We start from the raw sequence: 27,936 nt of genomic DNA on the forward strand, positions 1-27,936 counted from the left end.
TGATACAATAAATTGGCTGTTGATTCGCTGAGACACTACTATTGTAATGGGAGTGCTATGAGAGGTCACAGGGAGAATGTCCATAGCAGGTGGAATGTTGAGATGCTGCTGGGGCACAGGGCTTTCTTAAAAAACCAGAGAAAAAATGAGAAAACAAAGCAGCAGCACAAAAAATACCCAAAGGCAGATGGAACTGGAGTACAACAGCGCTTCAGTATGAAGTACAGCACAAAGTCAGGCTGTGAGGTGCCCATCCCTGGGGGTGCCCATCCCTGGAGGTGCCCCAGGCCATGCAGTGACCTCAGCCCTCCAATCAGGGCCTCAGAGCACAGCAGCATTGTGGCTTCCTTCCCTTCCATCAACCTTTTCTTCCCCTCAGCCCGTGCATCACTTTGTAAGAGCCACCACTGCAGGCAGTGCAGCAGGGCAGAAGGGCACGGATGATTTCCCACAGCAGTGCAGGCAGAATAAACACTGAGCTGTACGCCTGTCCTATGGAACCGAGTTAGAATTGCACTACACTGCGCACAAAGAACACTAACAGGACACGAGAGCAGCCTCCATCTGTCCAGAGCAATCTAATGGAAAAGGAACGTTTCCTTCCTGCCACGATGCACACATGGGATAAGCACACCCTGGTGTTTTCAGAATGGTGTTTGCTCGAGCAAAGAGAAGCAGCAGTCAGACCGTGTGCTCAGTTCAGTTTATTTAGAAGTACCAACCCAACAAAGGTTGAATTTGGTTAAATGCAAAAAGTGCAGAACGCGCTGCTAACAACCGCCGCCCCGGAGCGCCAGCCAGCAGCTCCTCGTGCACAGACCGCCACGCTGCAGCACTGCTTCTATCGCACGGGTGCAAACACCGCCACGTGTCCCTGGGAGCCCTTCAGCTAAGATTCGCTCTTTTCCATCCTTGCCTCGTATCGTCTTTCAGATCGCTTCCTTCGGTAAACGTCATCTGCGCCAGAAAAACGCTTCGTAAGCTCTTCCAAGAGGAGCGCGACCCCGATCCGGTCCCAGCACGGCCGGGCTGAACGGACCGAACAGCCGCAGCGCCACCGCTGCCCGCAGCCCAGGCTGCTCACGTCGCCCCGCGCTCCGGTCACTCACAGAACGTCTCCTTGCCGATGCGGACGTTGATCATGAACCACTCCATGGCCCCGCCGAGGACGAAGAAGAAGGGCAGCAGGCGGTACGCGCCGAGCCGCTCCCGGCCGGGCACCAACCGCAGCAGGCGCCTCAGCCGGCGGCTGATCAGCATGGCCGGGTCACCTGGCGGAAGGGAGGGCGGCGCGGTGCGAAGGTCGGCGGGAGCCCGGCGGAGCGGCGCCCTGCTTTCCCCCCTCCGGCCCGCCGAAGGCCGCAGCCAATCAGCGCGGCGCAGCCCCTCGCGCGCGACCCCGCGCCCCTCACCTCCCCGCGCCGCCCCGGGACGGCGGGCCGGAACGACGTGCTCGGCGTCACGTGACGAGCGGCGCGCCGGCGCCTGCCTCTGATTGGCCGCGGCGGCTGCGGGGGCGGGGCCGCGCTGGGAGGCCGCCGCCCGCCCCGCCCCGCCCCTCCCCTCCCGGCGCCGCCCCGGGGCTCTCGGCCGAGGCGGGGCGCGGCGGCCCGGGCCCGGCCCCCTCGCGCGGCGCGGCGGGGATTGGCCGCCCGCTCGGTGCCGCCGCCGCGGGCGGCCGGGGCCGGCTTGGTAGCGCGATCCGCGCCACTTCAGCCCCGGCCGTGCCCCGAGGCCGCTCCGTCCGTCCGTCCGGGCCATGGCGGCGCTGGGCATCGCGGCGCTGCGGAGGGGCGGCGGTGCGGCTCCCCGGCTCCTCGCCGTCGCCGTGTCGTGCCAAGGCTGCCGCCCCAGGAGCGGCCCCGCGGACGGCGGCCACGGCCAGCCCCGGGAGCCGTTGCCCGGCGGCAGAGCGCGGCGCGGCGCAGAGCCCGGCCCCGCAGCGGGCGGCCAGCCGGCCCCGTCCGAGGGCGCCGACACCCGGAGCTACCTGTGGGCCAGGTACCACGAGATGAAGAAGCTGGTCTACGGTAAGGACCGGCCCTGCTCCCAGCCTTTGTCCGCCGCGGCGCGGCTCCTGGCGGCGGGAGCGCGGCCGTGCGCTCCGTCTGCCCCCTCCGCCTTGGGTCCGTCGGTCGGTCCCGGCCGGCAGGAAAGCCGTTCGTTTCGCCACTTGTGCGCGGCGGGACCGTGGGCTTCGGGGCTGCGGCGGGTGGATCTCAGCTGCCTTAAGCTCCAAAAACCGTGAAACAATGACGTGTGTGGCACGAGGGCAGGGAACTTTTTTTTCCTGCAGGTTTTTTCGACTCCTGGAGTTCCGAAGGGAAGCGGCGTGGGCAGCTACAGGCGTCGCTTCGCCGTTAAATAGCGCTCTGTTCGCCTTCCTTCTCCAGCCCTTAGATAAACAAAAGCAGTCGGAGGGTCTGGAAGAGCCGTTTTGCGGTTCTGAGATCGGCGGCTTCTGTCAATGCCGCCTCCCCCAGCCTCGAGATCTGAGGCACGAAGCCCTCAGTGAGCTCAGAAGAGGAGCTGGGGCACGGTGTGCGATCCTGGTCCCAGCACAGCCTTACCTCCAGGGCTAAATGCCAAATGGGGGTGGGCGAGGTTGGAGAGGAGGCACGGGCACAATCGGCCCACGTTGGTGGTGGGACAACGGAACCCAGCTGCGCCTTTGTTCTCCGTAACTGTGATGTTAAAGCAAACGGCTGTGGTCGTGCTGTGGGCATCACCTGTAAGGAACACGGCCTCTGCCCTAAGGACAGGCACGGGTTGTGTTGAGGGGGGCTGTCGGTGTTTGTGTTGATGGTGTTTGTGTTGATGGTGTTTGTGTTGATGGTGTTTGTGTTGATGGTGTTTGTGTTGATGGTGTTTGTGTTGATGGTGTTTGTGTTGATGGTGTTTGTGTTGATGGTGTTTGTGTTGATGGTGTTTGTGTTGATGGTGTTTGTGTTGATGGTGTTTGTGTTGATGGTGTTTGTGTTGATGGTGTTTGTGTTGATGGTGTTTGTGTTGATGGTGTTTGTGTTGATGGTGTTGGAGGTGTTGAGGAAGGCTGGTAAGGCACTGTTCCTAACATCAACTCCAGAATCCTGCAGTGTAGGAAATGCACAATCCTGAAACACAGCAGATCTGGAAAACAAACGAAGGTTTGGCTGTAAGGAGATGTGTACGTTCAGTGCTTTATCTTACAGCATGTAGCTACAATGCAGCAGCTTTTTGGGGAACTTTTGAAAGAACTTGTAACGTCTTGCCTCTGTGTGATGAGCGTGGCTCGGAGAGAGAAGCACTGAGTTGGGTGGTCACACAGTTCTCCCTTCACCCCCCCCCAGTTCTCCCTTCTTCACCCCCACTTCCCAGGTGCAGTGCTGAGTTAGCAGCGCTGCCTCCCTTCCCAATGATTGCTCATACAGAGAGGTTGGGATTGTAGCTGAGTTTTGACAACTAAAGCTGGTTTTGATTTTTTTTTTTTTCTTGCTGTAATTTATTCAACCTGCCCAGCAATCCCTCTTTGCAGAGCAAAAAGCAAAAGTTGGTGAAGAGGCATCCGCACTGGGCTCTGCTCAGCTGATAGGAGCAGCGCTGTGGATGCAGGATGCTGCACATGGGTGCTGATGCTGTGCCAGGCGTGCAGCAGCAGCTCTTCTTTCTCAGCAGGGACTTGGAGGCTGCCATGAGTTCGAGGCGGTGGGGATGGGAAGCCGTGGGTTTGTGTTGGTGGCAGCAGTGTGTGACAAAGCACAGCAAGGAGGTGAGCGTCTGTGCAGTGCTCCAGGAAGCGTCTGTAAGGAACGTGCCACTTGTGAGGCAGTGATGAGAAAGCATTTTGGCTGGCATATACATCTTCCTTTGGCCTTTAGGAGGCCAGAGAGAACACGCCGTGTAAGCTGGGGACAAAATGTCTGAGAGGAGGAGAGCTGTGTGGGAGGGTGGGCAGCCATGCAGCCCCTGCTCCCAGCGTGGCACAGCTCTGCTTCCGACCTCCCTTCACCCCCTTGCCTTACAAAATCACACCAGCTGTTGTGGCTTTTATTGACTGCATTTTTGCAGCTGGCTTTTTTTATTATTATTTTTTTTTTTTAATCTAAGTAAGCCTCACTTCTCCTATAAAAGGAGCATCGTGCTGCTCGGACTGTCAGAAACGTGTCCCAAGCATTGTGAATGGTGAGTGTTGATCTCTGTAGGGATGTGGCAGCTGCAGCAGGGTGCATTGGCTGTTACAATTCTCCTCCCTTTAGGAGAGGAAAGCAGCTCTGTGCTGCTTCTTTAGGTTAACACTTGCAAATGTACAAAAACACCCTCTGTAAATTCTCTAATTGTTCCCAGGCAAAGTCTTAATTGAGAATGGCTGGTGGCACTCTGATAATAGATTCAGATGAGATAGCGAGAAAGCTCTAAGGAACTGACATGGGCTCCATGATAAGGTAGGAAGGGGAAAAAAGCACCGCCTGCTGATGCTGGGTAGGATCAGGAAAACATTGGTGCTTTTGCCATCACATTACCTGTTCTCCTGGGGGGGGGAATGTCTCCTTCCTCCCCTCAGTGTGGATGTGATGAGGGATCCTACTGTAGGCAGTGAGTCGTACTGTTCTTATCTTGCAAAGGGCAGCTCTCGTGGAGTGGGAAGCATGGACATGGCCTGCTCCTGGCTCTGCTGTGGCTCTGCACAAGCAGAAGCCCTGTTCTGGAGTGACAAACCACAGCAGCTGACCTGTTCCCACAGCTGTTTATCAGCAGAGCGCAGATTACTTCTTGCTATCAGCATCACCCGCTCCCAGAGCGTGGGGTGTTTGGTGTTTGTTTTGTTTCAGGTTGTTTGTTTGTTTGTTGTTTATATAAGTGTGTGTGTATATGTGCATAGGTGGTGCTCGTACACAACTGCGTTCTGTTCTGCTCCTAAAAAAGGAAATAAAGGTTCCTTCAGGAATAATAAACCTCCCTTCAGGCCTGAGGGTGCCTGCAGGGCTGCTCTGTGGGGGCTGCCTGCCTCTGTGGGAAACAAATGCCCACGGGTCATTGGGGTAATGCAGGCAGTCTGAGCAGGGGAGCTCCCTGGGTGAGCTGTGCTGGGCTGCACATCTGATATTTCAGACCTGCTTTGCTCTGTGTAGGCCAGAGGAAAACTTGAAATGGTGGTGGTTCTCTCTATAATCTCTGCCCTCTTCTCTCCCAGATCTCCTTCCCCCAGGAGTCTGCAATCTCCTCAACCCAGCAGCTATCTATGCCAACAACGAGATCAGCCTGGGAGATGTTGAGATATATGGCTTTGACTACGACTACACGTTAGCACAGTATTCTAACTTACTGCACTCCATGATTTTCAACACTGCCAGAGACATCCTCATAGAACAGTTCAAGGTAACGGTGCGCTAAGGATTTCCCTTCAGTTAATCATACTGATCTTTGCAGTGCTTGTCAAATGCAGCACTGTGCACATGTGGCACTGTTAGCTTTTTTTTATTATTATTATTAACATAAATTTCACATTTCAGTCTTTGATTGCAGAACATTTTGTCTGTATCTGGAATTAATTTCCTGTTGAACAATTTACCAAGCTCTACATTCCTGAGGTTTTGTAAATACGGACTGGGAACTTCAGTCTGGAAATAAAAAGCTGTCTTTTTCCTGACTGTGGAAGTCGTGCCTGCAGACTTCCAGCTTTGTGATACACATGGGCCAGCAGTGAAGGGGTGCAGGACTTGGCACGTGCACATCAGTGTGGGTGATGCTGCGTGGCATGCCTGGTAATGGACACCCTGTTTGCGTTTCCTTCCAGTCGTGTCTTCCTTTTTAGAGGGACCCTGCAGTGCCACTGCTTTGCCAAATGCATGCACTGAATGGAGCTTACTGGAAGTCAGTACTGCCTGAATGGATCAGTTGGGGTTTTGTTAGTGTCCCTTAAATGAGAGCAGCAATTTGGGGGTTCCATTCATCCGCTTTTCTTTATTGAAGGGCAAAACAAAGTGCACGTGTCCCTCGATTGGTTTATGCCTGGGTTGAGAGGACTGGTAAGCCAGCTCAGCAGGTGAAATGCTTTTGTTGATAATCAATGCCTGTGTCTCTTAAAAGATTGCTGTCTGTCTTCCTAGTATCCAGAAGGGCTTGGGAAGTATGACTACATTCCAGGGTTTGCCATACGCGGACTTCACTATGATGTACAAAAGGTAAAGCTGTACAAAGTTCAACCTCTTGGGCTTTGTCTTTCATCGTGTTGTATTTTGAGTAGAAATTCTTTCTGCCAGTGCTTACAGTAACATCGACCAGCAGACTATCAGTGAAATGCACAGTCCAGGTGCATTTCACTGCATGGATTCCTCTTGTTTACGAATGTTGCAGGGCTGAGATGTTCTTTGTGTTTGTGTAGCCTGCAGCAGAATGGGCCAGGCTAGCAAAAGGTCTTTGGTAAACAGCTTTGCCAATTTAAAAAGTTAGTTATTTCCACCAGCTAATTAATTAAAAACTTAACTTGTTTGCTTGATCGTTAATATCTTCTAGGAGATTTAAATCCTGTGTTGTCCAGCAAGTACTTGCCAGGAGCAGAGGAGTTATGTCTTACCCTAATAATAGAAGTGACTTGTCAGGAGAATGCTTTAGGAAGCCTTCCCCACCCCCCCAACCCGAATAATAGGACTGCCTGGAAAAAGATCCAAGCTACTTGAGATGCATGCTTCTTTGGAGTGCAGGCAAGCAGAGCACAAGCTTTAAACCTTTTCCAGTGCTTTGGAGCCATTCCATGAAAGCCTGCTGCCCAGTGATGTCATCCATGCAGCCAGGCAGTCAGGTGGGAGCAATCTGTGAGAAACTCAGTGTTTAAATCTGTGGTTGATGTGTGGGGAAACACAGAGGCAGCTGGCCTGGCCAAGCAAAATGCCCTTTCAGTGAGTACAAGGTGAGAAGTGCCTTTGTTGGGGGATCAGAATTTGCAAAGCACATGAAAAACTGGGTAGTGCCTGTCTGAGTGAATGTTCCAGCAGGTTTACCTCCTGTCCATGTAGGAGGTCTGCCTGTGGGTAACACACTGCTCCTAGGTGGTGTGTTGATGGAATCGTGTGCCTGCGGGTTGTGAGTGCCCTGTGCAATGGGTTACCTTGCACTGCAGGAGCAGGGCAAGGGATTCAAAGCTGTGTCCTGATTTTATTTGCAGAACGGTGCTGGGTTGGAACGCTTTCTGTGTGCTGAGAATTTGAGTTATGCTTTCAGGATGATGGATGGGCAGGAGGTGACTCATGAATGAGGCAGCATAGAAAGGTCCAAGAGAGCTCTGATGTTACAAGCCTGGGGTGCTTGTGAGCATCCTAGCTTATGTGTGTGCTGGGGAGGGGGAGAAGTGGTGAAGGAGTGCATTCCTGTGTAAGGGAGATGACTGGATGCAGCTGTGCTCCGAGGCAGAGCTTTCCCCCTTAGTTCTGCTTCAGATAAATGAGATGAGAAATTGATCTCCAGAGCACACAAAGCACCTTTGGAATGTGTGTGCTTTTGGAAGAGATAAGGGACTTTCTAAGAAATATTGTCCTCTCCCTTTCTTTTTCAGCTCCATCCCTGTCCACCTACTTGAGGGCATGGCAGGCAGTGGTGTTTTGGCTCACAGGAAGGCAGGCCTTTGCCAGGGGAGCTTATAAAAAGTCACATTTAGTGTTGCTAAATGAGTGTAGAAGGGAGTAGGTGTAGCTTTAAATACATAGATGTGGGATATTTGCATCGAATTCTATTTTCTAAACATCATTTGTTTGGAGTTTGAAACTTAAACATGGTTTCAATGTATACCTGCTGAGTTCTTATGGTAAATATCTGTCCTTTATTCCCTTCTCACAGAGTCTTCTGATGAAGATCGATGCTTTCCATTATGTCCAGCTCGGGACAGCATATAGGTCAGTCAGCTCTGAACGTTGTTTTCTAAATGCCTTTATGTGCAGATCACTGTGTCTGAGCAACCACAATTCATGGTATATGGGCTTTTTTTCCCTTTGAGCAGAGCACAGTCTTGTCTGGCTTATCCTGTTTCCACTTGCTTCAGATGCTTAGCAGGCATATAATTGCAGGGAGTTTTTTCTCAAGGATTTCAAGCCAAGTGTGTGGGAAGACCTGGAGCTTTTTGTAATACTTAATGATCCATCTGATCACGTCTCTGTGTGATCTGAGCTGCAGCTACAGCGTGCCTGTGCTCACACATGAGTAAACAGCCCACTTAGGGAAGGACTCCAGTGCACGTGGTCCACATTTGTGCCTATCTGTTCCAAGCAGCAGCACATCCCAGCTGCAGTGTGCCTTGGCTTGTCACAGAACTAAGAGGAGCGTGGTCTGGACGTGCAAATAAACTCAAAGCAGTGTCACTAATGTAATGATTCATCAGAATCTGGGCCTAGTGGGAGGCTTAGGTTGCCCTGTTTTTCCTTCTCTTCCATTGTTCTCTGAGTGTGCATTGCTGTAAGTGGCCAAACTGAGGGGAAAGGGGTTGCTTCCATGTGGTTTGTCCAGAAAAGTGTGAAGCTGGAAACTGAGAAAAGGCCCAGCAGCGATGCAAAGTGGGATTGGTGCATAAGTAGCAGCAATGCTTAGGTGTCTACAGCAGTGCTGCTGTAAAACTGTATTGAATTTACTGAGCGTGGAAAACACTGGTTTCTATTTGAACTCTGCCCTTTTGCTGTTATGCTTCAATTACAGAAAATACTCTTAAGAATATTAAGAAGGGAATTTCATAACCAGAGAGAATTGGCTTCTTTGAGTGTTTTTGTTTGAGGGGGAGGGGATGGGTACTGCCACATGTTTTACTGTAGTTCTATAAAGAGATTTTTAGGCAAAAAAAAACCATTTAAGCGTTTTTTTCATAGTGTTCTTTTTGTAAGTATCCTTTGCAAAGCATCTTTTTTCTAAACTGCCCTTTGCTTTTGAGAAAAACTTAGGCAACTTCTGGTTTCTTAAAGGTTGTATATTGATAGAATATGTAAGGAGAAATAGAAAGTTGCTGACTGCTCGGGTAAACAGCCATCACAAATTGTGCAAGAGGCAAAGCCTCTGGCAGACAGAAAATCTGTTAAGGTACAGCCTGTAGTCCTGGCTGTGGTTACAGGGTGCTGGGGGAAGAACAACGATCCCTGTTCAATATTCTGGCTTTGCTCAGGAAAACTGAATGGAATGGAAATCCCGTGTCAGGAAGCTCTTTTCCTCTACCTTCCCATTTAGTGGTGATAAACTTCATGGAAGCAACCTTTCCAAAGCCAGACTCCTGGTGCTGCCAAGAGCCGGGTGCTGGGGGCTGTTTGATGGAGCAGTCCCACCAGCAGGCTGATGGCATGTGGAGGGAAAACCTCTGTCTGAACTCTGCTGGAATGTGGATAAAGCCCCTCAATTAAGTTAAAGGAACAGGCAAGGTATTTGAAAAATGTCAGGGTAAGGTTTTATGCGAATCCCAAGGATCGTGTTCCTGTCAGACTTTCCTTTGTGCAAGAGAAATGTGTGAGTTTTACAAACGAGCCTGTCCTTCTCCCCTTCCCTTTCTCTGCAGTTTGTAGCTCTGTGCAGGCCGGTGATTATTCACACACTGTTTGCTGGTTTTTTTGTCCAGGGGTCTCAAACCAGTGCCTGATGAAGAGGTAATCGAACTGTATGGAGGTACACAGCACATCCCCTTGTATCAGATGAGCGACTTCTATGGCAAGGTACTGTAAGCCCTGGGCTGCTGTGATGCAGCAGCACTGTTAGTGGATAGGAAAACCCATTGTGTGAGCTTATAAATGACCCCAGCCTCTGTTGGACACAGTGAGCTACAGTGTGTGTTTTTGTTCCAGTGGGAATTTGCCCCAGAGGTTATTTAGCAGTTTAACATGTGAAAGCCATCTGCAAAGCATTTCTGAACACCGGGGCTATTGGCCTGGAGCTGAATGGCTCTGGAGACTGATAGGAAGATGTTCCCTTCTTGTTCTTTTGCCAAATCCTGCTCCCAAGCCACCGGGGTAGGCTGCAGGGGTGGTGTTTGCACAGAGCAGTGGGGGAAGGGCTGTGTGTGTGTGTTTGTGTGTGTGTGTGTAGCAGCAGGGTGGCTGCAGTGTGGTCTGATTTGGTAGAGGGTTTTCTTTTTCCTTTGTGAAAGGGATCCCTGCTACAACCCTTCAGAGCTCTTCGGTGGACTTTGTAGGATTGGCATCTGTGATTGTTCTCTTTTGGGGGCAGAAAATCATACTGTTGCAGTAAAAGACTGAAGTAATGCCCATAGGATCTGTAGAGATCCTTTGGTTGCCTGAACTAGAGGAAGTTAGGGGAGAGATTTTCTTCCACAAATGCCTGATGTGGTTGTATGGGCTAGCAGGGCCATTCACATCCCTTTCCCCCCGGACTTGCTTTGTTTCTTGACCTTTGTTAGCTCAGTGGCTTACAGGGAAGCTGGAAGAAGAGCAGGCTTCCTCTGCTAAATACCCCTCTGAGTCTGCAGTCTGAAGCCTCCAGCAATGCCACTGTTTGATTTCTCTCTCTTGGGAACAGTTAATCTGAGCAGTTGCATTCTGGATGAGTATATTCTCTGTTTATAGCTCAGCGTTGCTTCCGGTTTTGAAATACAATCTTTCTGTTTCAGATTTGATATCTGTCCATAAAGCACACTCAGTTCTCCTGCTGTACCACCCTCCTCACTCCTGGCAAACTGAGATGATTTAACCCTCCTTTTTAAATAACCACAAGCATGCTTCAAGCTGTGAGCTCTTGCAGGACCAGGTGCCTTTCTGTGCTTTGCAGGTACCTCAGTCCTGTAGTTTGTGCTTGGCAGTCACAACGTGCTTCCACAAGTGGTCGTTTCTGAAGGAGTTCAGACCTGTTAGAGCGAGACCTGGAGTGCAAGAGCTGACAGTCACGGGCATCTCTGGGGCATTGTTAACATCAGGAAGATGCCATCCCAAGTGATGTCACAGCTCGCTGGTTTTTCATTCCTGTCACCAGAGTTGGAAGGGACCCTTGCAGGTCATCTGGTCCAACTCCCTTGCAATGAACAGGGACACCTACAGGTAGATTAGGTTGCTCAGAGCCAAGTCCAGCCTTTCAGTTTCTCCAAGAATAAGGCAGTCACTGCTTCTCTGGACCACCTCTGCCAGTGCTTCACCACCTTTGTCTTAAAAAACAAAACAAAGCAAACCTTTTTTCCTTATATCCAATCTAAATCTCCCCACTTAAGTTTGAAACCATTTCCCCTTGTCCTGTCACAACAGACCCAGCTAAAGAGTCTGTTCCTTTCTTTCTTACAGCCCCTTTGGGAATGCTCTCAGCTCTCCCCGCAGCCTTCTCTTCTCCATGCTGCACAGCCCCAGCTCTCAGCCTGTCCTTGTAGGGAGCTGCTCCATCCCTTGGGTCATTTGTGGCCCTCCTCTGCACGCTCCAACAAGCCCACATCTCTCCTGTGCTGACTTCTCCCCATCTGGACGCAGCACTCCAGGTGAGGTGTCACAGCACAGAGGGGCAGGATCAGCTCCCTGCCCTGCTGGCTGTGCTGCTTTGGATGCAGCCCAAGATACGCTTGGCTTTCTGGGCTGTGAGGGCACAGTGCTGGCTCACATCCAGCTGCCATCCAGCAGCACCCACAGGTCCTTTTCAGCAGAGCTGTGCTCCATCCTTATATCTCTTCCAGATATTCTTGCACTGACAGTGGGGGTTGCCCAGGCCCCAGGTGCCAGACCTTGCTCTTGGACTTGCTGAACCTCATGAAGCTCACCTGGGCCCACTGCTTGAGGAACAGCTGCAAAGTCAGAGATGACAGACAGCTGGCATCAGACAAACAGCACTGATGTAATTGAAGCATGTTAGTATTCTCCATTGAGGCTTTTCTTGATCCTCTGTTGGCAGGAGCATGTGGATAGGTGCTGGCATCCCAACATTTGCAGTAGGTAGGAACAGGTCTTGCCTAGGATTAGGCAGTGCAACTACCATGCCTTTTACAGGCAGGACTAGTGTTAGTTAGCATGTAAGAAAGGTAGGGAACTTGTGAGCGTGGAAAAAGTGTACATGTCAGTCTTTCCAAACCTGTGGTGCAGTTTTCACCTTGAATTATATCAGTTTTTTTCTGATATAATGAGGTCATGGCTGCTAAAGGGAGAGCATGAGGACAGACTTACCTTGTAGGGTAATGGCACAAAGCACAGTAACTCAGTCAGAGTCAGTTAATTACAAGGTAATTTTTTGCAGTTAACATGGAATGTTTAACTGTCTCATCTAAGCTTCAGGTCTTCAAAGGTGGGGCAGGTAATTGCTCTGCTGAGTTCTGCTAAATCCTGTACATAGTGATTTGAATAGGAACTGCCTGTGTGCATCTTTCTTGCTTCTCTCCCAGAATCCCTTAACAGTTATGGGGAACATCTGGGGAAAAGTTGTGATACGTATGAAGTGTTGATGAAGGAATGGCATCAGGCTGTGCTGGGGAGATTCAGGTGGGGTAATAGAAGAAAATTCTTCTCCAAAAGAGTGGTCAGGCATTGGAATGGGCTGCCCAGGGAGGTGGGGGAGTCACCACCCGTGGAGGTGCTTAAGGAAAGCATTGATGCAGAACTGGGGACATGGTTTGGTGTGATGGGTTGGTTGGATTAGACGATCTTGAAGGTCTTTTCCACCCTAAACAATTCTATGAGTCTAAGAAGGAGAGGAAAAAAAAAAAGGTGGGGAACTATTTTCAGGAAATCTTGTTTTTCCTGGTAGGATAAATGTTCCTTTAGTAAAACCACATCCAAATGGACAAAACTCTGCTGAAAGGATTCAGCAGATATTGTTCAGTAGCACTGCCATGCGATACGTAGCCCAGACCAAAGGGAGTCTGCTCCTGCTGCAGGTCAACCTGTCCTGTGCTTGATGGATGGGAGCTGTGTAACCCTCAGCATGCCATCATAGCTTTTGGTCACAGCAAAATGTTTTTTGTTGTTTCTTGACTTTTGCATGTTCTGCCTTGCCCCTGGTTTGTGTTGCCTCAGTATTGCCTTCAGATCGTGCAGCACCAGTGCCTGTTGTCTCACCCTGACTGGTACAGACTGAATGGAAGGTGTTGTGGGTGCTGCATCCTGATGAGAAGTGTCATGTGTTTGGCACTAGGCAGCACATTCCCTCTGATAACTCCACTTTGAGTCCCTTCTGTGATCTCTTGGAGGCTGCTTTCGTGTCTGTCTTTCACACAGCTCTAAAAAATGCCTTCCGATGTGGGCTGTTATTACTGCAGAGAGCTGGGACTGCAGCCATCAGCCATGGGTTGCTCAAAGCTCACATGCACAGATGTGCCATGACTGGGTTGCCAGGCACTTCTGGCAGCTGGGTTCATTGAGAAGTCTACTTCCAAGTTGCTTTTCACATACAAGCTCTTAATAAGTGTTCCCTTGGCAGATCTGGCGTTGTGGTGACAATGATAAAACTGATTTCAGTTTACTTGTGAGACTCACTAGAGTCCACTGCTTTATTGTATGGAGTGGCTGATCTCTCTGGAGCCAAACTTGACTGTTGATCTGCTGATGGATGTATGGTTGATTGGCTATGAGAATAACAAATGTATGGGAGAGCTGCAGCCCTACCTAATGCAAGGTGAGTTACTGGGTCAGGATGTAATTGTTTGTGCTTTTGCTGTCCCTTCCAAATGGTACTGGGTGATAAGGGTTTCCTTTTTTGGATTAGCATTTTTTTTTTCTTAAACATTTTTTGTTCAATACATTTCTGTAATTTATTTTTTTATTTTGCTTTGTAGGGTCCTTCACTTAAACAGTTTATGGACATCTTCTCTCTTCCTGAAATGACGCTGCTCTCTTCAGTCATCGATTACTTCATAACTCATGGCATTGAGTTTGACCAGGTCCATCTTTACAAGGATATATCTGTAAGTAAAACGTCAGCAGCCCCGTTGCTCATCCCACATCAGAGTTGGAAGCTCTTTTGCCTGTGAGCTTTGCAGTTCCCAAACCAAAGGGCTATTAGTGAGTAGTCTAATATGACCGTGTTATTGCCACTTTAGAGTTTGCTAGTATATGTTAGGTCTGTGATTGCACTACAGAGTTGGTGTTGCTGTATATATCTTTAGTGGAAGTGTTTAGGCCAGTGAGGTTGAAGGTTCTGTGGGAAATGTGCTACAAAGCTCAGTAAATATTTTCTAGTTCTGCAAACTGTTAAGGTAAGTCTAATATCTTATTTTTCAAAGAAGCTTGATCTGACCACATAGTTTACTTTAGACAAGGATTGTCTTAATTTCTGCTCTTACCTGCTCTGAAAATCCACCCCCTCACTTTGCATCTGCAGGGCAGGCTGATCCTCATGGGGATGTTTCTCTGTGCATACCTGTGACTTTGTTCAAGAGCTGGTTAGCCCAAGGTGCTGATTGTGCCCACCAACTTCACTCTCAGCATTTGAAAGGTTTATATAGGATTATCACCACTGCTGGGGGATATCATTTGACTTTTTGGTTAATGCTATAGATGAGGTGCAAGTGCTTGGAATTGTTGTCCTAGGTGACATTTGTTGATAGATGATGAGTAGTCCCTGGTAGTCAAGCCTCACTTTGTGCTTTTTTCCATGGAGAAATGGTTTGGGGTTTGTACCTTGTGGGAATGTTATGTTCATCCTCTGGCAGCAGCCTTTACATGCACTGTTCAGTCGTCTTGTGAGGGAAATGCTGCATCTGTGCTGCTGCTTTTGTGATAAGGATCCACCTTGTCAGCTCTGCTGCAGCCAAGGATTACTGCCTGTGTTCTGACCTGCTGTTGGTGCTTGATAAGAGCATGCCTGCCAGCTTCCCACAAGACCTGAGCAGTTTTTGATTGTGGAGTGGGGAAAATGAGAAGAGGGAACACAGCTGACTCCAGAGGTCTTCTGTCAAGAGTGTCTTCTGAGCCTTCTTTTAAGGTCAGAAGTGACTGAAAAGCGGGCGGGTGGTTGCCATAGCCTGATACAAACTGCAAAGACAGAAAGTGTGCTCAAACCCTCAAACTGCCAAGTATTAATCCTGGCAATTGCATCCTTTGCTGAAGGATGTCGTTGTTCCTGAAGGAGTGACTGAGGTAGGTAGAGAAGTGAGTTACAACAGAAAATCTGTTCCAATGCCTGAATTTCTTACTGAAAAGATGGCAGCTGATTTGTACTCTTACCAGAACAGGGTTTTTTGTACAGTGACGATAAATATTTTTGCAAATGAATCCCCCTGCAGTGCAAGCACAAAGAAATGATTTGTGATATGAGCACAGAGGCCCTTCCATGCCTGCACAGACAGATGCCCAAGCCTCATCTGCTACTATATCTCAGGCTTGCAGTGAGTTAAGACATGTCTGAACCTGATACTCTGCTGTATTTCTTGGTGGTGACCCTAATTGCAGTGCTGTGTGTTTGGGAGGGAGCACCAGAGACACTGAGTCAAAAGTGCAGTCCCTAAGGCAGCAGAAAAGGCTGAAGGAGATGTGTAAATCTGTGCTCCTGATGTACCAGTTTGTCTCCTCCATCATGGAGAGTGAGAAAGCTTTCCTTGGAAGGAGTTTTTAAGTCCTGCAGAAAATGCACAGTTCTTCCCTTGCTCCTTTTGATATTGCTGTTGGGATAGGGAAGAGTGCCTTGGAATCTGTTTCTGTTCTGCAAATGTAGTTTTGACACAAATGCCAGACGCTGCTTGCTTTTAATGCCAGTGCTGGTCAAGATGAGGTTGTTTTCTTGTTAGGGCTCTCACTTTATGTCCAGTCTTGTAGCTCAATAGAGCAGTCTCTTGTGTCCACTGCTGCCTTTTTGCAGAGATCCAGATGGTGAAAGGAGGCTCCTCAAACTTTCCTTTGAAGAGCTGCCTCCTCCACTTTCATTGTCCTCCACCTAAGCTGTAAACTCAGATTATCTCCCAGATTTGAAGGTAATTAATGCTTTTGCATTAATTATGCATGGCAGTGAGACCAGGTGACTGTATACTGTTGTGTGCATGTGTCCCCCCAGCAATGGCAATGGTGAGTGTGGCCATATAGTCTGAAATCCCAGAGGAATACACCTGCAGTAGCAGTGATTTAAGTGTCCTGGAGAAAGGCAGCCTTCTTTTACCAATCTAAATTGTCATGGATGAAAATAGGACCTTTAAGCATGGCAAACACTGCTAAATATGTTTGTGCTCTGGAAATGGCCATGTGTATTTGGCATATGTCATTGGATGGAGACTTGTGAAAAATCTTAGTTGGGTGTGTCCAAAAATGCATTGCATCTTGGCCTCTTGCCTGGAAAATAGAGGATATTTGGATACCCTTAACAACATTGTTTTAGCTTACTTTCCTTTTGAAAATTGGGCAGCTCTGTTTTGGCAAACAAACAAACCCAACCCACCAGCACTCCTATAGGATGCTTCTGTGCCCATTGGCTACCTGGCCAGGACTGGTAGCCTTCCATGGCTCTTGGAAGCCAGGAAACACAGCTGCTCACCTCTGTTGTTCAGTTTTCCCACAATCCATCCTTTGGGTTATATTTGATAAAGCTTCTGCAGGCATATGGAAGGAAGAAGAGTCAGCTAATGCCTGGGCCACTGAGGTTTTTGGGCAAATGATTTAGGAGTTGCAGCCTTGATAGCCTTGGTAGGAGTGCATTAACACGTGCTGGTTTCCAGGAAGAGGAAGAAAGTAGTGCTTTCCTGGAGTCATAGACTTGTAGTAGATCCTCAGTTGGAAGGGACTGGGATAGAGTTCAACTCCTGGCTCTTTACAGGACCACCCAAAAATCAAACCCTACATCTGAGAGCAGTGTTCAAACGCTTCCTGAGCTTCAGCACCCATAAGGCTGCCCTCCACCCTCTCATCCCCCACTCTGTCCATATAGGCAGGGCTGTCCCACCCCAGGTGTGGAATCTGGCACTTGCTCTTGTTTAATTCCATGCAGCTGGGAATTGCTTAGCCCTCCTGTTTGTCAAGATTGCTCTGCAAGACCTCTCCATCCTCAAGGGAGCCAACAGCTCCTTCCTAGGTCATCCACAGACTTAGCATGCTTTCAAGTCCTGCATCCAATAAATTGATGAAAAGATTAAAGAGAACTGACCCTAAAATGAAGCCTTATGGAACCTCATCAGTGACTGTTCACAAGCCTGATGGAACCCCGTTTATAATCCTTTGAGCCTGATCTGCCAGTCAGTTATTCACCCATCATGTTATTGTTTGTCTAGCTGCATGCTGAACATCTTGCCCAGACGGGTACTGTGAGAGACAGTACCAAAAGTCCAAAAAGTTTTCATCAGCTGGCTTCCCTTGGTCAGTTAGGTGGGTAACCTTACCATAAAAGGAAACTGAGTTTGTTAAGCAGGACTTTTCCCTTGTTAACCTTTGTTGGCTGTGACCAGTGACTCTGTTTTCGAGTGTTTTCCAGTAACAGAAACTCCCAACCAAATCTCCATAATTTTGCTGGTCACTGAGATGATACTGATAAGCCTGTAATCATCAGGACCTTCTTTTTTGCCTTTCTTGAAAACTGGGCAACATTTTCCAGTTTTCAGGTGACTGAAACTTCCCCAGGTTCCCAAGATCTGTTCCCAAATGGGAGGATTGATTTTGAGGTTTCTCTCTTTATATTGTGTCAGCTTTGCTATAGCCAGTGTTCTTTTCACCATGTCAGTAAGCCTTACTCAGCAAGATCCTCTCAGCTGATACCAAGCAGTACTTCTTTATTCAGCAAGAAGGCAGGGTGGGTCATTAGTGTGTCCTCCTCAATGGTGGCAACAGGCTGGGAAGCAGGAATGCCATATGTAAAACTGAAACTTTTTTTCCCTATCCTTTTCTTCAGGATGCTATTAGAGATGTACACGTGAAAGGAGTGATGTACAAATGGATTGAAAAAGATATGGGTGAGTTGAGCAGAGCTCTGCTGCAAAATCTATTTTTTTTTGTGTCCTGTACTGTGTGGCATTCTGCAAAAGATTGCTGCACACGTCTTACACTAAGTCTTGTGGGTTAGAGTGGCATTAGGGACCAGGTGATATTTAGGGTGTGATGGAGGATCTTGTTTTAATGGAGGAAACAACTACATCATTGCTTTTGTGTCTGTTTTCCTTCTGCCTTTAAGTAGGGGTTGGCAGTTCCTGGCACAGCGTGAGCATTACAAAGGCACTGTCTAGGAAGGCTGAGGAGGCTTCCATTCATAGTGGAAAGAAGCTCCTGATACGATCATGGAGTGGCTATGACTTTCTATTTGGGATTAGCCCTCTTTCTTGCCAGCCTTTTCAGTTCCTCAGGCTCTTTCATTCCTCTATATGGGACTGATGAGGATGAGGAAGGCTATTTTATCACCACAGTGGTTCACTACCTGTCCTGTCTGAGATGGATCTAACTTGGTCCTTTTGCATCTCTGTTGGTTTGGTTTTGTTTGATTTTAAAGAAATGTATTCATGACCTCTGCCAGCATTTCTTGATTGTTGTCTGTTTTATTCCAATTTAGAACAGTATATTCTGCACGGTGATGAAATCTATGCTGTCCTAAACAGACTGGTAAACCACAAGAAGAAACTCTTCCTCATTACAAACAGTCCCTTTAGCTTTGTGTGAGTACCATTAGAACGCATTGATGTGTCACCACAGCACAGCAGGAGCTTTGCAGCACATTCTGTCATCCAAGCTAGAGAGTGTTGTGCAGCAGTGATGAGAGGGCACTGTGGGGACCAGTTGTGAGCATGGCACCCTGCTGCTCTTTCTACACCATGGGCTTTCACTTCTCCAAGAAGCTGTGAGGCTGCGTCTGGCCACAATGTCATTACAGAGCTGCCACTTTGAATTGCTTCTCTGGACTTCCTATGGTAACAAGAGAAGGGTGGGATACCTGGAATTGGTCAAAGCGTTACATCAGCCCTGCGTGCAGTCAGGCAGCCTTGTGAGACTCTGGAAAATATTGTGCTTTCTTGTTTGTTGCTGAAATGAGGGTAGTTTTAGGACAGACTGTTGTGAAGATGGAGCACTGGGTGAAAACGGTCTGTTAACTTCGCTGTTTCTTTTCCCCAAGGGACAAAGGAATGAAACACATGGTTGGCAAGAACTGGCGGGATTTATTCGACATGGTCATTGTGCAAGCTGACAAACCCAACTTCTTCACTGATCGGCGAAAGTAGGTGCCCAGTGCACTGCTGTAGTGCTGTGTGTGGGCACGAGGCTTTATGCCCCGTTGCCTGGGGTGCACAGCTTCTCCTACCCTCCTGAAGAGCAGTTTATGGTTTTCTGTGTATAACTTAGATCCACTGTGCCACTAGCCTTCCAGTGCTGTCTCAGGTACTTTCTGAGGCTTTTGTCTTGGTCAACAAGAAAACCACCAATCTAGGAATAAGTATCTTTATGGGTAATGGCAAACAAAGCATATTCCTAAAATTAGCTATCTTAAACCTCCAGAGTTATTTCATGGCCTGGGCTCAACTTAGACGTTGGAGGTATTAGTGTGCTTCAATCTTTAGAAAGAAAAGAGAAGTGGAATGGTATGTATGACAGCTGGCTGTTTCTTGGCAGGAGGTCTTGAGAGTGTGCCAACATAATTCCTTTTCCTGTTCCTGAAAGCAAGTATCTGTGGTTTGGGTTACTGAGTTTGATGGTGTTTTGTAACTGGTAGCTCTGGAAACTTTGGTACGTGGCAGCTGGGTTTTGTGATCAGCTGGGAGATGTCAGGGGACCAGATGACAGGCAGGCTGCTGTGCTTGCTTTGCATTTTTGTTTGTTGGTTTGGGGAACTTGTGCCTGCTTTGTTGCCTCTGTGACTGACCAAGGATATATTCTATATTCAGCCCTCTAGGGAGCCAACTGTTCTTTCTTTTTCCTTCCCCCCACTCTTCAGACCACTCCAGAATAACTGGGAGTAAATCTGTATACTGAGCTGACTTGATAACATTTCTGTCCACTGGATGTGGGTGAAGTGTCATAAGGATGTGCACTGGAGTTATAATGATCTGGGTCTTTTGGAGATAAGGATGTATGACTGCGTGCTGCCTGAGGGCCTTTCACGTAATGAGCCAGTGAAATGAACACAGGGTTCTGACATATGGAAATGAGTTTTCTGATCCAAATGTTGTAGTTGCTGGGTAACAGTCACTAAAAATCAAAAGAAATTGAAATTTCTCCCTTTATTTTTTTTTCTAGACCTTTTAGAAAACTGGATGATAATGGCTCACTGCAATGGGACAAAATAAACCAGCTGGAGAAAGGAAAGATCTACAAAGAGGTAAAGTGGGTGCATAAGGGAGATGAAACGAGTCTAAAATGCTGGGGACTTACAGTACACCTGCACTATTGGAAGTCACTGGAAAAGCCTGGAGACTGAAGACTTCTGTCTCAGGCAAAGTGGGTGCTTTGATAGATAATTGTGGATGTTTGAAAAGTGAAAAATGGATCCTTGAAAAGAGCATCTGTAATGGAGGTAGAGGGCAATGGCAAGGAGGCTCTGTGTGCTGTGGTGGCTGGTGGCAGCCAGACTTGTCTTCTGGCCATGTGCAGAGAGGGCTCACTTGGCCAGTATGATGCTGTTCCCCCAAATGCTTTCACCGTGTCTCTTGGCACCTCTGAGCTGTGAGGGATGGTCCATGCCACGTGTAGAAGAGGCTGTGTTCTTGGCAACTGCAGCTTGTTACAGTTGCAGGAGGCAAAGCTGAAACAAGGTGTGACAGCTGCCTGGTGAGAAAACCAGTCTGCATCTCTGAAATGGTTTCCTATGCAGCTCCGTGTGCGGGTGATGCTGCAGAATGGCATATAGCTGGAGGGATGTGTTTCACCCAGCCCAACTGAAGGGAGGGAGGGTCCCCAGGGCAGGAGCAGGGCTTTCTGCTCGGGAGGATCTGTGCTGAGTTCCCTCTGCCAGGCTGAGTTTTTCCCCACTGCTGCCAAGTTTGTGTGAAAAGTGGAAAGTAGGGGAACCTGCCCTGCAAGTGTAGCTTTTCTGATGTCCCAGTCCTGAAACCTTTGTCCCTAAGGGAGTCCTAGGAGTGTGATTGTCTGCAGTCCTAGGAGTGTGATTGTCTGCAGTCCTAGGAGTGTGATTGTCTGCAGTCCTAGGAGTGTGATTGTCTGCAGTCCTAGGAGTGTGATTGTCTGCAGTCTGATGTTTGTGCAGAGGTATTCCACATCTCACTCTAAGTTGTTTGCCACAAGACTGGGAAAGATGGCACGAAGCTGTCTGGCTTAGTTGTGTTATTGCCTCAGTCTCTTTTGGCTGCACCTTTCTATAAAACTGAAGGTTTTTTTTTTAGCAATAGCAAAGACTGCTTAGCACTTCTTGGAAAGGGCCATCTTCCTAAGTGAGGAGAGGTTTCACATTCAGGTGGTTCATGGAGGAGAAAAAAGGACAATCAGGGTACAAAGCTTGGCTCTTCCCTTCCTGAAAGATGTGGGTATCCAAAGAGTGGGCCCTGGTAAACTTGCTGCCTTATGGTGTTCTTGCAGCTGGTCTGTCCCCTGAGATAAAGTGGCCTCTGTCATTAGGACGGTTTGTTCCTGGTTTTGTGAGCTGTTGGATCCCACGGGAAGAATATGTTAGTGAGGCTGCAGTCAAGTAGCTTTGCCCTGACCTGCAGTGGAAAAGTAGGTTGTGTCCTGGAGTGCTGTTCAGAAGCCTCTGGCCTGTACAGTGGGGCTGTCAAAGCACTATGCTGCTGCACTCTGCCAAGAGCTTGGAGCTGGGAACATGCAAGCGGAGCCCATAGAAAGTCTTTTTCCTGTGGGCAAGCTTTCTCAGTTGGTTAGCAGCTTCTACAGAAGAAGAGGTGCAGCTCGGGCATGCTGAGTTCAATTCTGCTCTTGATTACCTACATCTTGTGGCCACAGATTGCTGAACCACACGAGTGCTGCACTGGGGAAAGGAAAAGATGAGAGAAGAAGGTGAGGTTTGGGGGTCCTCTCCAATCCCACTTGGAGAGTCCCTCTCCCCAATCACATTAATCTCACTGCATGGGGATTGTTGCCTAAATGTGGTTCTTGGGATATAACAGTGCATTATGGTGGTAGTCCATCCCATCTCCAGCATTTATGGTTTCTCTCACAGCATGCTTCTTCCTGGCAGGTGTCCCTCACCGTGGGTCTTGCAGTGCCAGCACATTGCTGCAGGCTCCTGAGGTGCCTCGTTCCTGTCCCCTGCTTCACTGCTGTATGGCAGTTGTGTCATCTTAGGGACTAGTCATTCTGCACTAGGAACTAGGAAGTTCAAACAATGGCCCTCCAGTCCTGCCTGTTGTCACTCTCCTTTCTGAAAAACGTGGAGATCTGTTTGTCCTCTCAGCTCCTTCTCCTGGTCTGTGAGTTGAGGAGAGGAAGTCCCAGAAAGCAGAGGCCTGCCAGCCTTCACTCAGCAGTGAACAGCAGGCACTGCTGAGGTGGGCATGGGCTGGAGGTATTGCTGCTGAGCAGCCTGCAGGTTGGTGTGGCTGCTGGTGCTGGCACATCAGTCTGCTGGCACTGATGGGGCCTTTTGCTTTCCTAGTGGGTTTTGTTTCCGTTGTGACTCATGTGGAAAATGTTTGTGGAGATGGGAATCCCTGAAGCCTCCTCTCTGTGCTGGCAGGATGTTTGGAAAGCACTGAAAGCAGCTTTAGCTGGTGCTTTGTGGGTTAGTTTGTTTTCACTTAGCTGCAAATCTGCCCAAGCTGCTTGGCTTCGTGGGTGGGGTAAGCAATTACTGTGAACATGGGTTTATGTGCTTTGGTTGAGATGGCAGTCAGTGATCTGAGAACAGCCTCAAGTGCTCCTTACTGACGTCCTTCCTTGCTCATCTTGCCTCCCATGCATCCTCTGAGGTGAAATCTTTGTCTTTTGAGGCCTGAGCACTTTGCCTTCCTTCTGGCCACCCTCAGCTTTTCTCATCTTGTCTCTAAGCTACCTCCTTTTGTTGTCCATGTGTTCCCTTTGACTTGCTGAATGGAGTCAGGAGCTGTGAGCTGGAAAGTCATGGATTCTTATCTGAGTTGGCAGAATTCATGCTGGGCCCGAGAGGGCTTTGCCTGCTGAGGCCAATGTTGTTTTGCAGTAATTGCCAAATTGCCAGTCGCCAATTGCTTATTGGGGTATAAAGAGTTTCTAGCTTTCTCTGCAGCCCAAGGAAGGCCAAGAGTTGTATAGGGAGTTGTCACATGGGAAGTGGAAGTGAGGTAAGACAGAGAAGGATAGAAGCCCTTTGAATTTGGATGGAGGTTGAGTGATGAGGTTAACATCTCCTGAGAGTGCTCACGTCTACATGCCATGGGACAGTGACACATCCAGCTGTGTTGACAGTGCTGGTGAGGTGGCTGCCCCATTCCACACCCTGGGGATGAATATGTTTGGCCTGTACTCACTTTCCCATTCTCCTTTTACCTGCAGGGTAACCTCTTTGATTTTCTGAGGCTGACAGGTTGGCGTGGGTCCAAGGTGCTCTACTTTGGTGACCATCTGTACAGTGATCTTGCGGTGAGTAAAAAGCTGTGTGTGCTGCTTCTGTGTGTCCCCCAGCAGGACTTTGGTGAGCACTGTGGTATGTCAGGAGGATCTGTGTCCAGGCTGAGCATTTTGGGCAGTCGGTCATCCAGGAGGTGTGTGTGGCCAGACTTCTGCACATCTGGCATCACGGTGTATTTCAGAGTGAATCCCTGCTGCTGCTCTGCAAGCCCAAATTGTCCCAGAATGCCTAAAGCTGCTTTGGGGGGTGGGGGGAAGCCCAGAAGCAGATGAGAGCAAGGTTGTTAGAGTGCTGCTGGAGTGAGGAGTGAAGCAGAGCAACCTGGTTATCTCCTGTGGTAACGGGAGAGCATCGGAGAGGCGGTGCTGTGGTCCTGTTGAAGGAGGAGGTGGTGCTGTGGCTGGTGAAGGGTAGGAAATGGCTGAGGAGGGAATGCAGCGAGGTGGCAGCAAGCTGGTGTGACTGTTGTGGTTGTGCTGGTCTGTAAGGCAGGGCCCTGCTCTGAGCATGCAGGTCTCAGCATAGTGTGCTTGGTGCTCTGCAGGCTGTGGCTTTTGGGACACTTCCCAGACATAAGCATCCCACTCTGCTGTCACACAGAAGGATGCAGTGCAGAAAGGACACCTGAGGTACTTTCTGCCAGTGAAGAATGACTGCTGGTCTGTGAACTTGAGAGCAGTTCATGTGGAGCCCACATTTCTAGATGCTTCTTGCAGCTGATCCTGGTGGCTGGGAGATGGGAGTTATGGTGTGACCCAGAACGGACTATTAGGATGGTTGTCCCCTGAGGATCTGCAATGGGAACAGACCACTTTCCAAGAAAACAGGGTTGTGTTTGGCTTTCAGTTTTTTCAGAACTCACAGTTGTTTTTTCACCCTGACCTCCAGGACCTCATGCTGCGTCATGGCTGGAGGACTGGAGCCATAGTCCCTGAACTGGAGACAGAGATTCGGATCATAAACACAGAGCAGTACATGCACTCCCTGACCTGGCAGCAGGCTCTGACGGGGCTGTTAGAGAGGATGCAGGTAAAGAGCTCCTGTCTGAGCAGGGTGTGTAACATGCCTTCTCCCAAGTCTGAGACTTAGGACTGGTGTAGGAATCGGACGATATAATAATTTTCCCGTGTTCTCAAAATCTTATTCTCCTCAAACAAAGTTGGTGCAGGGGCCTCGCAGATTTGTGAGTTATGGGAAAACCCTGAGGGGGTTGGAGGGGACTGGAGGTGTGGCTTACAGGACTGATGTAACCTGGCAGTTGCTGTTGTCTCTGCAGATGTATCAGGATGCGGAGTCAAAGCAGGTACTGCTGGAGTGGATGAAGGAGCGGCAGGAGATCAGGTCAGTGCATTGCCATGCTTGCTCATAAGCTCTCAGACCTGCACTGGGTCTATTTGGTAACCTTTTTTGGGGAAGGTGCTGCTGCAGCTCTTGGCTTATGGCCCTCCCTGCTGCCTCATGCCTGTGTTGGGCTGCAGCAGGAGAGGTTGGGCAGGTTGAATGCAGGGTGGGAAGGGGGTGGTGGTGGTGTCAGCCTGTGCCAGAAAGGCCTGTGGGCTGGCTGCTGTGACTCCTGGCACTGCAGGCATTGCAAGTGGGTCCCCCACTTGTAGCTGGGATAGCTAGGAGTGTGGTGAATGCTCCTTGTGATGTCAGTGCACAAGGGAGGTCTTCCTCAGGCCTCGGTGGGAGGCTGATCCCAAAATATCCTGTGGGAGTGGACTGACCTGGGGTTGCAAAACCTTGGGGAGGAACCTGGGATCACAGCACTGGACTTAGGAGGGCTGCGTGAGCTGGAAAGTCATGGATTCTTATCTGAGTTGGCAGAATTCATGCTGGGCCCGAGAGGGCTTTGCCTGTTGAGGCCAGTGTTGTTTTGCAGTAATTGCCAAATTCTGATGAGCATAGATGTTGTGAGAGTCTTCTGGGAGGCTGTGGAGTGCAGCTGGCACTCACAGTGGCTCTCACTGGGTAGGGATTGAGCCTGAGGAGTGCCTTCAACCTACAGAGCTCCATCTTTCTTCCCTCAGGTCACTGACGAAGAACCTATTCAACCCCCAGTTTGGAAGCATCTTCCGCACCTTCCACAACCCCACCTACTTCTCACGCCGGCTGGTGCGGTTCTCTGATATCTACATGGCATCCATCAGTTGCCTGCTGAACTACGATGTGAATTTCACCTTCTACCCACGGCGCACCCCTCTGCAGCATGAAGCCCCACTCTGGATGGATCAGCTCTGCACAGGCTGCATGAAAACCCCCTTCCTGGAGGAGATGGTGCACATTCGGTGAAGGGCCAGCTATTCCAGCCAGCAGAGCAAGTCTGTACGTGTGGCCAGCAGCACCTCTGTGTACCACTAAAGGGTGTTTGACACATACGTTTGGGTGTGGATCGTGTGTTTGCTGCTCCCTGCTTTATGCCTAGAAGGGCACAGAAGCAGAGTCCTGAGCTGCCAGGGCTCGGGGAGCAGAACCTGTGTGAGCTGTGACTAATGCTGGCTGCACTAGCTGTCCTTGGGGAGAAGGGCTGGGAGAAGGGCTGGCAGTGCCAGGTGCTTGCTGCTGGGGGGCAGGGAGTAGAAAGAGACAGTGCTGCCTCCTGCAGAGGAGGGAAGGTGATGAACATAGAATCATAAAATTGCTCAGGTTGGAAAAGACCTTCGAGATCATCAAGTCCAACCTCAGCCTAACCATCCTACACTAACTCTAACAACCCTCCACTAAATCATGTCCCTGAGCACCACATCCAAATGATTTTTAAATGCATCCAGGGATGGTGACTCAACCACCTCCCTGGGGAGCCTATTGCAGTGCTTAACAACCCTTCTGTAAAGAAGTGTTTCCTGATATCCAACCTAAACCTCCCCTCGTGCAACTTGAGGCCGTTTCCCCTCATCCTGTCACCAGTGAGGAGGGACCAACCCCGCTCTCACTGCAATCAACTTTCAGATATTGGAAGAGAGCAATCAGGTCTCCCCTCAGCCTCCTTTTCCCCAGACTAAGCAGCCCCAGTTCCTTCAGTCTCTCCTTGTAGGCCATGTTCTCCAAGCCCTTCACAGGTCTTGTTTCCCCTCTTTGGACCTGCTGCAGCACCTCCATGTCCTTTCTGTACTGAGGTGCCCAAAACAACCCAGCACTCGAGGTGAGGCCTCACCAGGGCTGAGTACAGGGCAGGATGACTTCCCTGGTCCTGCTCACCACAGCATTGCTGATCCAAGCCAGGATGCATTGGCCTTCTTGGCCACCTGGGCACAGTGCTGGCTCACGTTCAGCCCACTGTCCATCAGCACACCAAGCTCCCTTTCCATAGGGCAGCTTTCCAGCCACACCTCCCCAAGCCTGTAGGGTTGCCTGGGGTCGTTGTGACCAAAATGCAGGACCTGGCATTTGCCCTATTGAAACCCATACAGTTAACCTTGGCCCATCGATGCAGTCTATCCAGGTCCCTCTGTAGTGCCTTTCTCCCCTCGGGCAGATCAACACTCCTTCCCACCTCGGTGCCATCTGCTAACTGAGATTGCGCTCATTCCCTCATTAAGACCATTAATGAAGATGTTAAATAGAAGCAGCCCCAGTACCGAGCCCTGGGGCACGCCGCTTGTGCCGGGCAGCCAACAGGATTTAACTGCACTGACCACAGCTCTTTGGGCCCGGCCATCCAGCCAGCGGAGCGTGCACCCATCCAAACCGTGGGCAGCCACAACAGAGAGGCCGCTCCCGGAGTGAGGCCCCAGGACAGCCGGGGGGGGGGGACGCTGCGGGCGGGCGGTGCCGCGAGAACCGGAGCCGCGGAGGAGGGTGCGGGACGGAGCTCTTTATTTGCCTGCGCCCGCGGGGCCGCGCCGCAGCCGGGTCCGTCACTGCTGGTCGCCGGTGCCCGCGGGGTCCTGCAGCAGCAGCGCGTCCTGCCGGGAGAGCGGCGTCAGCGCGGGGCGGGGGGGGCGGAGGCGGAGGGAGGGGGGCGGAGGCGGCGCTCACGTGCAGCGGTTCGTAGTCGGGGGCGTGGCCGCCGTACAGCGGGTTGGGGATGGCGACCAATGGGCGCTGGGGGCGGGGCCTGGAGGCCCGCGGCTCCGCCTTCGCTCGCGAGCGCCGCTCCTCCTCCTCCTCGTCGTCCTCCTCGCGCAGGTCGGCCTGGAAGCGCCGGGCTGCGCTGAGCGCCGGCCCCACCTCCCGTCCCGCGTCTCCGGGACCGGCCCGGGGCTCCGCTCCCCCCCGCCACCCCGCGGCCACCGCACCTGGAGGTACCCGAACTGCCCGTCCCGCCGGCGCCGTTTCACGCAGTACGCGGTGCCCGCGGCGGCGGCCCCCGCCAGCGCCACGCACAGCGCCGCCAGAGCCCCCGCGGCAGCGCCGGCAGCGCGCGTCCCTCCGCCCACCTGCGGGGAAACGGGGCGTCACGGCGGGCGGGGGGGGGGGAGCAGGGGCCGAGCGCTCCGTGCCTCCCCCACTCGCCTGCTCGAGCTGCACCGCGGGCGGGGGCAGCCGCAGCGGCTCGGCGAGGGCGTGGATGACGCCGTTGGCGGCGGCGATGTCCCACTCCACGACGGCGGAGTCGTTGATCCCCGTGGTTTCCTGCGGCGGCGAACACAGCGGCAGCGGTCT

At 50.4% G+C, this 27,936-nt stretch overlaps 3 protein-coding genes across 6 annotated transcripts in view; 1 reads left to right on the forward strand and 2 right to left on the reverse strand.

The window, feature by feature from the left end:
* Nucleotides 1-689: 689 nt before the first annotated feature.
* UQCC5 (ubiquinol-cytochrome c reductase complex assembly factor 5) lies at nucleotides 690-1,477 on the reverse strand. The gene is made up of 3 exons (XM_031609418.2): nucleotides 1,413-1,477; nucleotides 1,110-1,271; nucleotides 690-957 (listed from the first exon to the last, which is right to left on the reverse strand). The coding sequence occupies exons 2-3, from the start codon at nucleotides 1,258-1,260 to the stop codon at nucleotides 890-892; spliced, it is 219 nt and encodes a 72-aa protein (XP_031465278.1). The 5' UTR covers nucleotides 1,261-1,271; nucleotides 1,413-1,477; the 3' UTR covers nucleotides 690-889.
* A 193-nt stretch (nucleotides 1,478-1,670) lies between these two features.
* NT5DC2 (5'-nucleotidase domain containing 2) lies at nucleotides 1,671-25,709 on the forward strand. The gene is made up of 14 exons (XM_031609417.2): nucleotides 1,671-2,030; nucleotides 5,171-5,355; nucleotides 6,087-6,161; nucleotides 7,810-7,865; nucleotides 9,560-9,653; nucleotides 13,694-13,822; nucleotides 17,725-17,785; nucleotides 18,376-18,478; nucleotides 18,934-19,035; nucleotides 20,052-20,133; nucleotides 23,256-23,342; nucleotides 24,220-24,360; nucleotides 24,608-24,672; nucleotides 25,362-25,709. Exons 1-14 carry the CDS (start codon nucleotides 1,760-1,762, stop codon nucleotides 25,621-25,623), a joined length of 1,713 nt encoding a protein of 570 aa, XP_031465277.1. The 5' UTR covers nucleotides 1,671-1,759; the 3' UTR covers nucleotides 25,624-25,709.
* Nucleotides 25,710-26,177: 468 nt separating this feature from the next.
* The window catches only part of STAB1 (stabilin 1), a 53,713-nt gene continuing 51,954 nt past the window's right edge, over nucleotides 26,178-27,936 (reverse strand). For 2 of the 4 annotated variants that reach the window (XM_090147941.1, XM_090147940.1), the window contains 4 exons: nucleotides 27,787-27,906; nucleotides 27,570-27,710; nucleotides 27,310-27,465; nucleotides 26,178-27,236 (listed from right to left, as the gene is read on the reverse strand). In XM_090147941.1, coding sequence (XP_090004067.1) covers nucleotides 26,953-27,236; nucleotides 27,310-27,465; nucleotides 27,570-27,710; nucleotides 27,787-27,906 — 701 coding nt within the window. In that variant the 3' untranslated portion in view covers nucleotides 26,178-26,952. The remainder of the gene's footprint in view (nucleotides 27,237-27,309; nucleotides 27,466-27,569; nucleotides 27,711-27,786; nucleotides 27,907-27,936) is intronic. The other 2 variants (XM_090147942.1, XM_031609438.2) reach the window with 2 other exon arrangements.

Source organism: Phasianus colchicus, chromosome 11, assembly GCF_987193195.1.
Source record: "Phasianus colchicus chromosome 11, bPhaCol1.hap1.1, whole genome shotgun sequence".
NCBI lineage: Eukaryota > Metazoa > Chordata > Aves > Galliformes > Phasianidae > Phasianus > Phasianus colchicus.